This window comes from Merops nubicus, unplaced genomic scaffold (genome assembly GCF_000691845.1).
Source record: "Merops nubicus isolate BGI_N331 unplaced genomic scaffold, ASM69184v1 scaffold48362, whole genome shotgun sequence".
NCBI lineage: Eukaryota > Metazoa > Chordata > Aves > Coraciiformes > Meropidae > Merops > Merops nubicus.
The window spans coordinates 3378-19199 of NW_008593799.1; the positions used below are offsets into that span (position 1 = coordinate 3378).

At 40.9% G+C, this 15822-nt stretch overlaps 1 protein-coding gene across 1 annotated transcript; it reads right to left on the bottom strand.

Moving 5' to 3' along the window:
• Window positions 1-5946: 5946 nt before the first annotated feature.
• Window positions 5947-10404, bottom strand: UNC119 (unc-119 homolog (C. elegans); the record flags this gene model as incomplete). Its single annotated transcript, XM_008935533.1, has 4 exons — window positions 5947-6059; window positions 6896-7068; window positions 9250-9352; window positions 10262-10404. Coding segments are annotated over 4 exons (532 nt in total), but the record flags the coding sequence as incomplete, so codon positions are not given.
• Between the last annotated feature and the right edge of the window lie 5418 nt (window positions 10405-15822).

A 15822-nucleotide genomic window follows, 5' to 3' on the forward strand; every position in this document is an offset into this window, starting at 1 on the left:
GCACAAAACTGGAGTTCAAATACAGAGGGAAGACATCTGGAATGAAAATCTGAATGTTTTGCATGTGCTAAAACAAATATTTAAATAAAACAGACAATCAGCCTCATTTCTAGGATCAATAATTTATTTCTTTTTTAACATTTTGCAGTTTGTTACAGGAGATGAAACACTTGCTAATGACAGTGACACGTTTTTGAACCATTTTCCAAGGTAATGGCAAAGTTAAGCATAGTCCCTAGTATGCACATTTATGACTAAGCTGCCAATATTAAATAATTTTAAGCAAGTGTACTCCTATTTAATCCTCATATAAATTAATTTTAGTACTTTCCTCCTACAGGAAGACTAAATTGTAGCATCTAACTCTTTTCATCCCAAAGTCTCAACCTTTGCTTTCACTACTTATCTTGCAGACAAGTCAAACAGAATACTTACTGAAGCCAAAGCCACAGAAGTGGATTCAGTGCCCAGGTTCCTCTTTCTCTTGGCAACCTACCCCATTTCCTACTGTCCCAAAAGGAAACAAAAGACTCCCAGTTTCCTGAAAACCAGATTCTCTGCATGACAGTGCATTGCATCGCCACTACACGGGCCACAGTGGATGTTCTTATAGGAAATGAATCAGGTAACTAACAAGATACAAAGAATTATAAATGAACTTGGTATAAATGTTTCTAACGTTTTCCCAATGGTATATTAACTAGAATCCTACTTTCCTTCCACAAAAAATATATATTTTTTTTTTATAAATACATTTTAATACAGACAATTCTGATTCTATGCAAAAAAGTCAATGTCACATTCAAACAGGTTTTCTCAGTGTAGCATTAAGACACAAGCAGACATCACAGTAGGCATTAACACAGTGATTCTAGGGAGGCAGTGAACTACAGCCTGTGAACAGATACACAAATACACCATTTCACCTGCTTAGTCAGACTGTCCTGGGATTTAGAAAACAACTGAGCTGCAGCTTGAGGCCTAGAGCATCACACTCTTCAAATATAGTTCCATGTTTAGAAGATGATATGAACTGTCAGTGAAATTTAATATCTGAGCAATAATGAAACACTTGTTTAAACTAAGGTAGTGCTTATGCTTGGGGTATGGAAAAGAACTGCTAACAGAAGCTACCAGGTATCTCAAATAATGAAGAAAAAACATTTACACTTCCCATGGCCTTAAAGCTCTTGGTTCTAATTAGCTAAAATTAACTCATTTCCTGTCCTTGTCCCTCTCCCTGCTTTTTCCCCAAAGAGAGCATTTACTGCTACAGTCAGTGCACATAAAGCTGTGTAGCTTTTGTACACAATACACAGCTGCTCTCTCCCACCCCCTCAGAAGGGACAGCAATAATCTCTATAGTTTCATTCCTAACCAGATCTAATTAAACTTGAGCTGCTAACCATATTTTTTTCAGGTTATGAATAATTAAGAGATCAGTTTTATAATACTTATTAAGTACCAGTGTTGAGTATTAGCATTCTCTTACCTTAAAAAGCCCACAAACAATCTTTGCATGAATAAGAGTTCCCTTTAATTTTTGTCATCAGGATTGGAATTCAGTTTTTATGGGTCAACATGTAGCACTATTTCTCAATATAATTTAATAGTCTGTTTGCTTGAAATGAAGGAATTTGGAACTTGGTAGCCTGCAATGTTTCACACACAGCCAGCCACCACTTGCACACTCCACTTCTCTGAAATGAAACTCAAATGGAGGGCAGAGCTGTCTTACGGCCCTGCTCAAACACAAGACAGAGGCTGTGGGCAAGAACTAAACCCTAACACCTTGCTCTCAAGCCTGAAGAGACTTTCTATATTAAAAAAAAAATAAATAAATTATTCTGAGTCAGGGAGAATGGATTATTCAGCCATTTCATAAAAGTCACCACATAAAGGATACAGAGACAATTTTGGCTTTTGTCACTGATCTGAGAACAAAGTTCCTGCAGTTTAAACCATGCTTAAAATTGATGTGTTAATTTTAAAAATAAATTGTTCTCCTTCTGCCACTTAAGTCTGTGACTTGTTAGACCATGAAACATGGCAGTTAACCACAAACATATTACTGTTGCTTCTCTTTAAAAAAACTTGATGTTTAATGGAATCCAAGACTGAGAAACTCAAACGATGTGCTGAATTATAATTTCCTTGTCACTCTAAAAAATATGTCACTATTAGCACTCAGAGAGATTTTGTTTCTATTTCCAAGATTAATTCACTCTGTTAAGTACACATATGATCCTGTCTTAAGCCAGGAAGCAGCTAGTCTTAGCAGATAATCTTGGTTAGCTCTTAGGTTTTTTTTTCACTTTAAGAAAGTCAGATCCTGAATTTCTAGACTGGCTCATTAAAACAAAGCTGTAATGCTAGTTAAAATAGTTTTTTTAATGAGACCAAATAAAAACTACAATAATTATTTTTCCAGAGCAAATATTTGGTGATTTTGGAGATAAACTTCCAATGTAAACCAAACACAGAGTAATACTAAAATACAAAATAACTAGTCAAGGAGTCCAACAAATTTTTCTGTGAACAATGCTGTTAAGATTTGATTTTTGACTGGTGTATAATAAGAACCAGCTGCCAATTTAAGTAACAAAAATGTAGATTTCATTTTACAGCTGACCTGAGCACTCCCTGCTCCATTTCAGATGAAGTTGTTCAGTGCTGTACAAAGTATGGTCTTTAACATTTTTTACATTAAGTTTTAATGCAAAACAAGGACAGAAGTGGCATTAGAACAGCAACTCTACTGCAAAACTTTTGAAGAAATACTCTTCTAGTGCTGTTTATGTGCAACAATATGTCTCATGTCAACACTACACATATTGTGGCATGAACAGGTAGAAGAGGAATGGAGCCTCTCCCTTGGACATGTTTGTAAACATTGTGGGTGTAGATGACCTTAAAGAAATGCAAACAACCTGTTTCTAAGTGAAACAGAGAGATAAGTGATGACTGTTGCAGTGGGTTACAAAAAAAGCACCTACTTTACACTTCCCACAGAAAGCTGTTCCTTGCCTTGGTTTAAGAATCAGAACTTATTTGTAGCAAACTGCAAGGATTATTTTTTTTTTTTTTTAAGTAAAATTCCACAAACTAGAAAGCTAAAGATAAAATAGGTTGAAATATATTTTATTAATAATGTCCACTACTTGTTTCTGGTTTAAAATATTCCTAATAATACAAGACAACAAATTCACGCCATGAAATACCTCCTATGATTCGTGCTAAATTTTCTGTTAGCTTGAAATTGTTATCCATAGAATCTGAATTATCAGAACAGTTAGCAGAATCCAGGAGGTCAGCAGCAGAGAATTCATCCTCCCCTTAAGCTCAAACCTAGCATAAAATGCAGAGTGTCAGAAAGTCCATTCAACAACAGACTGCACTGTTGGGAACGAGGTAACTTTCTCCAGGTGTTCTTTTAAAGGGACATGTCTACCACTCAAGTTTTTGTTGCTGACAGTAATATTTTTATGGAATTACTTTTGGTTTTGCAGTCCAAAGTCTTAAAAGGAGGTAGCATAAAAAAGGAGCAGAACATGACTATTTTGGATCAGCTGACAGTGATATGCTGTGCAGAGAGGATCCTCAGTGCCAGAACCCGAGAGTCAAAGCACCAAGGTACAACTGCTCCCACCAAAACGTACTGAGATGTAATTTCTGTTTGAAACACACATCCATTCAAAATATAGAATATGAAATATAATATATTGCCAGTATAACTGGCAATTCTGGGCAAGCACCATTGCTAAAAGTCTTTTAAAAATCTTATGCACAGAAATTCTTATTATGAACAGCAGGAGAGAGTTGGAAGATACCCTGAAAAAAAAATGTATAGGGTGCTCATTATAAATACACACACTCTCTTTTGTCTTCAAACCAGTATATTTTCTCCTTCAAGAGCTGAAACAAAACTCATAAATATTCATTTTAAATGACATTGAATATAGAGACAGTTCAACAGCCCTGATGCAAAAAAAAAAAAAGGGAGAGAGGGAAAGACCTAGACTTTTTGAAACTATTTTCACCTTTAGTAATTACTGTGTTATAAAACTTAATGATTGGTAGCTCAAAGCATTGTACGAATAATGAGGAAACTCTTTGTAACTCTCAATCAGATAAGATGGCCATAGGCTGTTTGAATACACTAGAGACAAAAAAATAGTGATAAATAGAAGTCTCATTGTGCTAATAATTACTACAAGACTCTAGTTGTGTAAAATCAGTGAACTTTATGTACTTCCTTAGCTATCAATCTTGATAAAAAAAAATTCTGTGCTGTAGCCTAAACTCACTGCATTGTCTTTAGAAAACTGAATCTTCTTTCCAAAGTACAGAAAGCCAAGCCAAATACAAATGGTAACACATTTAATAGTGACCACAACCCCAACAAGAGCACAAAAACCTCCCTGTTCTTAGGCAGATGGCTACATTTGGAACCATTTGTAATTCTGTTTGACTTAGGCTGTGACTAGAAAGATGTTAATCACGACTGAAAATGGTATTTTATAAAAATTATTACAATCACACCTATCTGAGGCTAACATATAATGTTCCACTTGAACTCACAGAATTAGACATGGAGACACCAAGTATTTATAGAAATATCTACAAACTGCAACTGTCTTTTATGTTTTTCAAAGTATCAGTGAACTGACCTTCAGAGTAAGGGTTTCATGACAAGAGGCTATCCCATGCAGCCCTCTCCCATTTTGTTTTGCAGATACTAGTTTACTCTTTTGATGTTGCTACTGCTCTGTAATTGTCTTTCTAAGAAGCACACACTGAGAAACTTCAGCAAAATTGGTCTTAAACTCCTTACAGTGCATAAAGAGAGAGCTTTTGCTAAATTTTTGTGCCTTAAAAGTCCTACATTATTAGGCCTACTGTTTCACCTCTATTAATATCCCACGTGAAACATTTTTAACAAAGGGAAAACACTGCCCTAACATTCTTCAAATTCAGATAGAAGTGGAAAATTGGAAATTCCACACTTTCCAGCTACCCTAGACAAATGAAAGTGTTGCTCTAACAAGCTGTGCTGAAGCCCTTATCTTAGTATTGAGCAGAGATTAAAGAAAACAGACATGGAAAACATACAGCATGAACAGACTGAACATTAGCTATGTAAAAATGTTAAATAAACCCAAAATTCTTCATTTTTTTTCCCTTATTATTCTGCAATCAGTTTGCAAGAGCTGAAATGAATGGAAAACTCCTATGGGGGTTCAGAAACCCCCAATGGTATTTTGCCTTCATCTGAAATGTAAAAGGACAGTACCCAATTAAAACCAGTTCTGTCATCAAACTGCTGGTCTTCATTGCAAGTTTCAGTGTTTCCAAGACTAAACAGAATATTACACAGAATGAACAAAACCAAAAGATTGAATACTTAGAGAGCTAATCTAAAGAGGAATCTTGCTGTTGTAAGGTGTTACACTCGACATTTTCAACTGGATGGACAAGTTAAATTGGCCATGCCTTTGAAACATTCACAGAGAAACAAATAACCAGAACTCTGTATGTGCATCCATCCACTCACGTGGCTTCTCAGATTAGACTCTTTGAGAAAGCAATCATGTCCTAAAAGATGCTGGAGGGCAAGAACACCAATCCGCAGGATTTGGGTAAATTCTCCCAGGTCCCACAAGGCTGTTTTCAAAGCAGACACTTAAAGAACTTATGGAAGTGGTATCCAAAGATCATTTAGCATTGTAGAACCGATTTAAGTCCTGAAGAATTGGGTCTGCTTCAAAGCTTTAAAAAGACAAGACTGGCAAATTTAGTCATGAAACTCCTACTGTGGCAAAAAGTCCTTGGTTTGTGGATCCTTGTCCAGTTGACATTGCAGGCAACGGAACTGATGGTGTTGGTATCCCTGATGACTTTGCTAGGAAAGGGAAGGCCAGCACAGGTTGGCTGTCCACCCCGTGCTCAAGGTCCTCCACTGTAGGAATAATCTGCCTTGTTGTGCATCACGAGCTTGTTGTCTACAAAGTAGAAACTGTCCGACTGTGTCTCGTATGGATGAAGGATCATCTCTCGAACTGCAGGTGAAAAAAGGAAAAATAAAATCAGCTATGTTACACAGAAGCCCTGCTGAGGCAACACTCTGTTTGCTCAGAGAGCAGCAAACTCTGAAGTGAAAAACCAAAACAGGAACCTACCCAAACCATTTGTTGACCTTATCTTTTAAAGAACTCAAAATCTAAATATGTTATGGCACCATACAAAGCGTAAGTGCTCTACCTAACCTCAAAACAGTATCACAACAGAGTTTGGGTTTGCTTTGTTTTTAAAAAGGGGGTAAAACAGGGAACTCAAACGAGCTGTGTTCTGGTGTGACAGTAAGCAAGCAGCAGTGTAACACTGTGTTTTCCACAGACTGCAATATTAGTGCTGATGTGTGTGGTTAGCAGTTCTAAAGAATGTAAGATCACAGAGACTTAGTGCTCATGCTATTGTATCTTGGGAGAGAGGAGAGAAAATAAAAGTTATGTTCATCCTAAAACTAAACCCTCTCAATACAGCACATCAAATGTTAAAATAGAACATAACATTTAAGTCATTCATTTACTGAATGCCTTTTTAATCTAGGTTTTTTTTTGTTTGGATGATAACACAATTGTCTTTTTTTCTCCCCAAACACTGAAGCTTCCCTTTTATGAGTTAAAAAAACATAAAAAGAACCCAAACCACAAATATCTGGTGGATGGCATGATACATGCTACTAGAAAACAAAATCTGTATTCCCACAGATACAAAACTACCTGGAAGTACTCCACCCTCCCCACTTTTTACAGACAGCTTTAAGAAAGGGCTTCCTCAAAACACTTTACACTGACATCACTACATGGTAACCCCAAAACTGAAGAGAGCTTACTGAGATCCTCAGAGAGCTGGGGGAATTCATAGATGTGCTCACAAGTGTTTTTACTGCTGGGGATGCAGAACCCAAATTCAAAATCAAAACTCTTAAGCAACTGATCCCGGAAGTAATGCCTCTCAATCATGCGGAAGTTATTAATGGGTTTGTCCCCTACTGTGAATTCCACCCTGGAAAAGAAGGATAAGATTGAAATGAGCTTTCTTCCTGAAGTAAGATTTGCATCCATTCCTGAAAGGTAGAATAGAGCTCTTCTAAAAACAGCTGAAAACATAAAGCAATAATACTAATCAAATTATCATTGTCTCTCTTGCTTAAAGCATTCTACAGGGACACAATATAGCATTACAAATCATGGATTATGCTGTATTTTGTTTCTTCTTGCTAAAAACTACATGCAAGACAATTTTATAATCTCAAATTCACCTTCAGTGAAGGAAAGATCCCACCACCTACACTAGACAGGCACTTCACTGCATCACTCACTAGACATTCCTTATTGCTTTGGATTTTTATAAAAGCTACTAAAATAACTTGTGGGTAAAGTTAAATGGCTAAATAAGAGGGTACTAAAAAAAAAAAAGCCAGATGTGCAGAAAATAGTCTCTTCTGTTCCTGCTTTATAAATGGTAAAGGAGGAAAGTTTCAGCCAGCACTATATTCAGGTTTCTCTCACCAAGAAGCATGACCTCCTGGAGTAGGATTGGTATTAGTTACACACCATACTCTAGGAGTAAGCCAGGAAGGCACTGTTACTAGTTTGGCACAAAACAGAAGTTAGGTGTTTACCATTTTAACCAAATAGTGGCCAAAGAGCTGCTAATTGATGCATAATTTTAACTTTTCTCCCAACTCAAAATCTAAATGGTGCCCATCTTTAAGATTAGCAGGAAGTGGTAATGTGCAAACTTGCTCTGCATGTACTCTCTGACAACAAAATTTAATTCTTTCACATCAGAACCAAATGCTGAACTTTAATCAGGTTCTTGAAAAGGCTTCTTTTGGAGTTTTTTTGTTAGTTTTTTAAGCAAGGCTACTGTCTATCAGCTCTTAGGCAATACACATTTGCAGCTGAAGGGACCTATCAAAGTGCACTCCAACATGAACCCAAACTAATGATTTCTATACACCTGAAGCAAATAGGTTTGCACTGGAAACTGATGCTCAATTATACTATTATGGACTTAATGACATACTAGTAATGGGCATAAAGCTCCTGATTAGGTCTACTAATTTAAACTTAAGTGAATGTGAAGAAAAACAAAGACAACAAAGAACCTGCCACACTGTGAACCAATATCCTTCTAAAATCTCCAGTAAGGACAAAGCAGCCCACCACCCTGCTCTCTGCAGGGCCAAAAGAGGAAACACAAGCCAAAAATTGCATCTCCCCTTCATGATATTTAACAGCAGATAAAACTAGCTAATAGTAAGTTAGTAATAATAGTGTAGTTAGTATTAATTACTACTAACTTTTACTACAGGAACAATACATTTCATCACCTGTACTATAGTAACAATAACTTTAGCCTAGAGCTTTACAGAAAGATACATTAGGTGTCACATTTTGGTGGGGTTTATTGATGAATGCAAGCAGTACTGCCAGACACATCAAAGATCATGATGGTACACAGAATCATAGAATTGTTCTGGTTGGAAGAGACCTTCCAGATTGTCAAGTCCAACTGTTAACCCAGCACTGCCAGGTCATCTTAAAATATGTTCCTCAGCACCACATCTCCACAGCTTTGAAACCCCTCCAGGGATGGGGACTCCACCACTGCCCTGGGCAGCCTGGGACAGGCCTGGACAACCCTTTCAGTAAAGACATTTTTCCTCATGTCCAACCTAAACCTCCCCTGGTACAACTTGAGGCCATTTCCTTTCACTTGTTCCTTGGGAGAAGAGACCAACCCTCACCTGGCTCCAACCTTCTTTCAGGGAGTTGTTGAGAGTGTCAAACATGACTTCACCATTTCGTGTGCATCTGTGCGTTAGTGTTTTGGGGGTAATGTAATGCAGAAAGCTGCAGACACACCTTCCATATCTGGCAGAGCCTCTGACAAACAAGAACTGGAACACCTGGGTAGTCTGTCTACCTTATTTTGCCTCTTTTAGCATTAATCTTTTCACCCTATGCTATTCCCAAGGAAATAAGCTGAAGGAATGGAGAAAGCAAGGCAAAGCAAAGAAGTTTGGAGATTCTCATAATAACAAAAGATCCCTATTAAAATCAACTTCCTGAGAGGATCAACAAGCAAGAGTCACTTTTCTTAAGATTTCAGTTGTTTCCTGAATACTAGAAAATATTCCTGATACTAGAAAAAAGTGTCACAGGAGCAATGACTCACGTGGCTCCCACTTGCCGAAGTCTAAGAAAAGCCGGGGTAAACTGGTAGCGCACAAACCGTCCAGCATTCGGGTCGATGTCCTTCTTGTCATTGTGCTCACGTTCTGGAAAAGTGCAAAGGAAAGCTCCGTCACAGTCCTCTGAGGAACAGAAACTCTGTGAAAACACTCACAATCATGCCTTACTGAGTCGGAGAAGCCAGGGAACTACTCTGAGCGTCCCTCCCAGTGTGCTTAGCTTCTTCTCACCCTCTCTAAGGCCTCCACTGTTGGTCACTCAGAGACAAGAGGATTGCAAGATGGCCCTTTGGTTTGATATACCTCTGGTCTTCTGAAGGGGCTGACTGTTCCTACCTCTGATTCAGCATGGCAGCAGGACTCTGAACAAGCCACTTCACCTGAGCATGTCTGGTTTGCTGTCTCTAAGCCACAGAAAACTTCCTCTCACCTTAGCAAGGAGATGGGGAAGATTTACAAGAGTGCTTGTAAAAATCAGGAAAAGAGCAGTTGTCCTGGGTTTTTGTTACCACTGGTAACACTTTGATGGTTACAAGTAATACCTAAAAATTATGAAGAAAAATTTAAGAAGCAAATTTGCAGTTTGATTTGCACAACTGACAAAGTTTCTCCCTTGGGAAATACCATTTTCCTGACTGATGAAGGAAAGATGTTAAACTAACAGTGAAGCCATGTACAAGGGGACCCCAGCTGATGAACAGCCAAGAAACAAACACACAGTGATCTCCTCCTCCTCTGCTCCTGTTTACAACATCCATCTGTTCTTTCTCATCACAGATGGCAATCGTAAGAGCACAGCAGCAAGTTCTGTTCACGTGCTGCTACAAAGGGACACCTGAATAGTATTTCTGCTGCCAGCTGGGACTCTAGCCCTCTTGCAGTTGAGAGCATGTCCTGCTTTTAGGAAATGCAAAAGCAGTGGGAAAAGGCAACAGGAAGCAGCAGACACTAGCACTTTGTTTGTTCATGAAAACAGTATTTTGTGTGTGCACTCACCTGAAGCTGCTGGTTTGGTGATTTCAAACAATACTGTGCCAGATTCCATGTCCCGGATTTTGAACCTGGTGAAGTCTATCTTGTAAACATTTTCCTCTGGAGTGCACAAATAATCTGCAGAGGAAAGCAAATTAAAATGAAGGCTGCCCAGAATTACCAGGTATTTCTACCTAGTCTCTGGAGGTCACAACGAGCAGTGACAGCAGCCCCCAAATGTACCTCCATTAGTATCACAGAACTGTTTAGCTTGAAAAACACCTTCAAGATCATCAAGTCCAACCATTAGCCTAATTCTACCAAGTCCACTGCTAAACCATATCCCTAAGCACCAAATCAACACAACTTTTAAACACCTCCAGGGACAGTGATACACCCTGGGTTTTGGAGTGATTTACCCCACTTTTAATCCAAAACTGATGTTCATGAGGACAGCCTCAGTTCTGAATGCTCATATCACCTTGCTTGGACAGGACAGGGAAAAGGCTTCAGTCCTCCAGCACTCAGAGGTCATCGTCTCTTCCCAACCCTGTGCCAGCATCTTCTGCAGCCATTTCCTGTCAGGATATTGAGAATAGTCATCACCTCCATCAAATCCTGGCCTGTTCAGTGTAAGAGGCTTTGCCCGTTTTAAAAAGTGCCCTCTGGCAGAATGCAAGTGCTAAGCAGCTTTGTGAGCTATAAGCTGACTGCACTTAGCTCCAACAGGAGTGTCCTCCCTTGTGCCACCTCCCCTGTCTCCAGCCCTCCACAGACAAAGGATGGCCTCTTCTCTCCACTGATGCTTGTCCCACACAAGGACTTCTGTTTTCCTCAGCACTGATACTGGTGTTGAAGCTTTTCCCTGTAATAGGAAACCAGTCTAGGAACAGAGCCCATCCACAAGAGCTGGTATCTTTGGGAGAAGGTTCTTCTTTCTGGCTTCAGCCTCACTGAGCCCCGAGACAGCTTCCTGGCCTGGGTATCAGCCTTCTCTCTGGGAAAGAGCAGTGGCACTTCATTTTCACCATGCATACAATCACAGGTTAAAAGCAGCTCCAATAGCTGACTTCATCCTGACAAATCTAAATAAATGTTGTGTTTATACAAGCTGGTTTAGCTTTTGAACAACTGTGCATCTACATGTTGTGGGAGACTTGTTTTGGAGATTCTGAGGTGAAAGTAATAATTTAACATTTTAATTCTAAGCCCTTTCTCAGCTACTAATATTGCTTATTTTTGTTTGCTTTCTTATTTCTAAAATTCAAAGACATCCATCCACCTAAGGCTTATTCATTGACTGTATGAAAACAGGTTAGAGTGTACTCAGAGATCCCACCTGCCCATTACAACCCCTGCTCCAGTGCCAGTATAACACATCAGGTACCCACATTGGTACCCGAGGGTTGTGATTCATGGGCAGGGGTTCACACATCTCCTAGATAAGGAGTTAGGAAAAGATTGCTGTGGTGTAGTAAGAGAACATCCCAAACACCACACATTGCAACAACCAGGCAGCAGGGCCCTCAGGCTGGGGTCTGTAATGACAGAAATCAGGTCCTCCACAGGGACAGACAAAGCTGCTGGAGTCAGCACTATGGAAGATTTCTCCTGGTGCTGCTGGGCAGGAACTGCACATCCAGCACCTGCACTGTCCTAGGAGCCTTTGCAAATCTCTTTAACTTTGAGAGCTGTCCGAGTGCTCACTAGTACAAGGAACAGTGTTGTTAAACATGCTCTGGCTGGTTTCACTGCCCTCCATCACCACCACCACATGGCAAATGATCAGAGGAATGGGCTTTGAGAGAGGGGACTGTGTTGGAAGCATCTCTGGCATTTGGCAGGAAGGTTTCCCTTTTCTATCAGCATGACACAAAGGCAAACTAGCACCAGTGCCCACACTACCAGGAAGAACAAGACAAAAGCTCAACCCTTTTATTGCCACAAGAAAACATGAGCCTACTGTTACACCCAATAGCCTAAGAACTCCATGGAATCTTTTCTGTCTTTAACAGTAGCCAAAGAGACAGGACAGAAATTTAAACCAACCCCTTGCCTTAAGCCCTCGCTGTTCAGCAATCCTCAGGTAGATGGCCTGCAATTACATGATGATTTTGGGTTCTGACAAATCAGCCAGCCCAAATCCTTAACCTGTTCCCCAACTTCCCTGCTCGGAGCAGCCACATATAAAATACAAATTGTCAGAAGCAGGAGCAGCTTCCCCCAGCCCTGGCTTCGCTTCCCTCAGCCCACGGCCACGCTTGGACCTTCCCCCTGCTCGCCACGAAGGCGAGGGACTGTACCAGCACAGGCTGGCGGTCGCCTGGGAGCTGGGGACACCTTCCCTACAGCACGCAGGCAAAGTCTGAAGCCTCGTTTGTCTGCAAGTTAATTATTAAGTGTTTTCCCTCCCGCAGAATTCCAGCCCATCCAGCACCATGGCAACAGCTTTATCCCCTCCTTGGCAGCAGTGTTGCTGCAGTAACAGTGTCCATGACTCATTTGGAGGGGAGAAGAGCCAAGCAGAGCCACCAAAGAGGAGTAAACCCCGGGCAGAATCCCCACAAGGCTCCTGCTCATTGAGGTTTGCACCCCTGCACTATATTTCCCAACTCTTTCTGTACTGAAATATTTTAAACTTTTTTTTTTTTTTTAAACAACAACATGCCAGTATCTAACTGGATGGCATCTGGGAAGATGAGCTGCCCAGACTGCTGCAATAGAGTTTTTTTTCCTCCTCTGGCAGTACCCAGTCTCCTAGCAGGAAAAAAAACAAGGATATTATTCCTCTCAGTCTGCATTACATTTGCGTGCTGCAATTCCTGTTCAAAAATCAATCAGAGTAGCCACATGCTCTTTTTTCCCCCATATACAACAAAGCCCGCGGCTACATTGGCAGGTCTTATTGGGAATGGGCTGCTCGCAATCGCCAGATACTTCTGCTTAGCTGAGCACTGTCAAATTTGCTAATCTCATCCCATACATACTTATTTTTAAATTACTGTAGGGCCCAATTGCCCACACTTCCATGACGCATTTAAATGTATCATCTGCTTTCATTATCCTAATTCACCCTCGCCACAATTTGGGGAACGGAGGAAGCGTCCATGTCTATTTTAGACACCAGGCACCTCAAACCTCCATTGAGTGAAGTGGCTCATTACAAGAAAGGCAGACTTGGTCTCTCAGGATAGAAGGTTTTCTCATTTTTTAACCCTTTCCCTGAAGCAGGCTGTGGTGTTTCCCCATTAATAACCAAATAACCACAGTATGTCCCTGAACAAGCCCTCAATACTCCCCTGATTCAGGGCTGACAGAGAACACACCAGAGGAGGGATGAAGGGATGGACACATCAGCACTGCTTCAGGAAACCCACCAGACTGGCTTTTATCCTGAAGTACGTGCATTAAATAGTGCAAAAATTGTTTCACAAGAGGAGCATTTCCTGCTCCTTCCCAAAGCTCCGTGAACTGCCATACCCCAGACCTTCATAACCCAAACTCTTCCAGGAAAGGGTTCACCACCCGAGTTGAACTTCTTCTCACAGCAAAGATCAAGACCTGCAACTTGTCCAAGCCTGGAATTAGCAGCTACTTCTCACTCACACACCGCTGTTCCTGCTGCTGCCTCTGCAGCTTCTTTCCCATAATCTCTGTAACACGCCCAAAGATCTGTAACTCCCCACCATTAGAGACATCTTCTATCTTAAGACCTGTCATGGTTTTGAAGAGTCTGGAAGTACAACTAGCAACACTGTGTTGATCTCAGGAAGCATCAGAGCTGAGGGACTACCTGAGCCAGGCACAGTGGATTCCTTCTTGAATTCTCCCATCACCTTTGTATGAAAAAGTGATTAAAAAACCCAAACAACACAAAGAGCAAGGCATTTGTTAAGAAGTCTCTAGCTTTGTTATCAGGAACTGTGGATGCTCACTCCCTGTGTGCAGTTGATACAGGTTTTACAACTGTTTACAGTTGTTTACAGGTGATACCTCCTCTGTCCAGGCCAGAGAAGAGCCAGTTCTTATCCAAGAAACCTTCCTCCCCTCCCAAAACCAAAGAAGATTGTAAGAGAAACTGGCAAAACAGCCTAGACAATGACAGTCACTGCCCATTCTCTTGTGAGCAATCATGCACCATGAACCCTGGTGTGTATTTCCAGCCATGTACTTTAGCGAGCTGGTGTTACAAAGGATCACAAAAGGTGAGGGATAATACAGTGCTGGATAATACAAGAAGAAAGCTAATGAAGACACTTTCTCCTCCTGCCCTCTCCCTGTTATTTCAGCTAGCCAATGGATGAGATTACATGTTTGATCCTCATCAGGGAAAGCTAAAAGTCAATCCTATATTTTCAGATTCCATTGCAATCACCCCACTGGGCACATTTTATCAAGAGGAGTTCACAGGCAACAGGGTTAGCACTCCTTGTTGTGCTCCTTTTGAGATCCCACTTTTGCAGGAGGAAGCACGTGTCCCCTCTCACAGACATTACAGATATTTCTGCAGTGTTCATCAGCACGTCTAAGCTCAGATCAGGCAGCTTCTATTTTAAGGCTTTAAAAGTCCACAAAAAACAGCAGAGTGAATCAGGGGTAACAAAACTTGAAATATGATCATGAAAATGGGTGTCAATCAGGAAGATGCTGTAGAGGAAACTGGTGCAGAAGCATTGTCTTGCAATAGGGACATCTCTCTCCAACAGTGGAAATAATTTGGGGAATGAGAAAGCTCTTGTAGCTCTGCAGGCCTGTTTCTTAATGTGTATTAGCCAACAAGGTCAGAAGCTATTTTGAAGACAACTCCCAAGACATAAGCCAGGTATAAAGCAAAGACAACTGTAGATGAATTGCAAGGAGTTGAAGATTAGGAGATTATCAGATTGAAGAGTCTCATGAGGAAAAGCAAAAATAGCAGGACCCCGTGAAGATCCAAAGTGGTGACGCAGGACGGGGTACAAGACTGGAGGGTAAGGCAGGACAAGTTTCAAGATGTATTGAATGCCTGCTTAGACAACCAGCATTCAATTAAAGAAAGAACTAAACCATTCCCCCTGCCCTCTACCTCAGTTCAAACTGTGCTGTAGGGGCAGAGAACCAAGCTCAGCCAGCCAGGGTCTGCTCCATTCCTAAAGCCATGGAGTTGGATAAGCAAAGACAGTGGGGGCAAATGAGGAGGGAGGACCCTGCAGCCTCCCACCTAGCTCAGTAATTAGGCTACTGTGAATGCCCCAGAGGAAAGATCTCCCACCAGGAGGATCTGACAGGAGCTTTTCTGCACCAGCATGTTTGCTGAGCAGCACTATGAATGAAGCAGAGGGATGTAGCCCAGCAGGCTCAGAGCTGGTGCCCATAGCCCATTTGAGGTACCCACCCAGCAGCCTGCCTTGTCACAATATGCACCAAGTCCTATTGCACCAGGTTCTGCATTTTGTGGCAGCCTGCTCATCTTTTTTCTTCCTTTTTTTAGCTAGAATTTTCCAGACTTCATCCTCTCACAAATAATGTGATCACAGCCCTCCAGGCCTTGTTAAGGAAGGACAGAGCTGCTCTTTCCCCATTCCCAAGGCATCCACTCTTTCCTG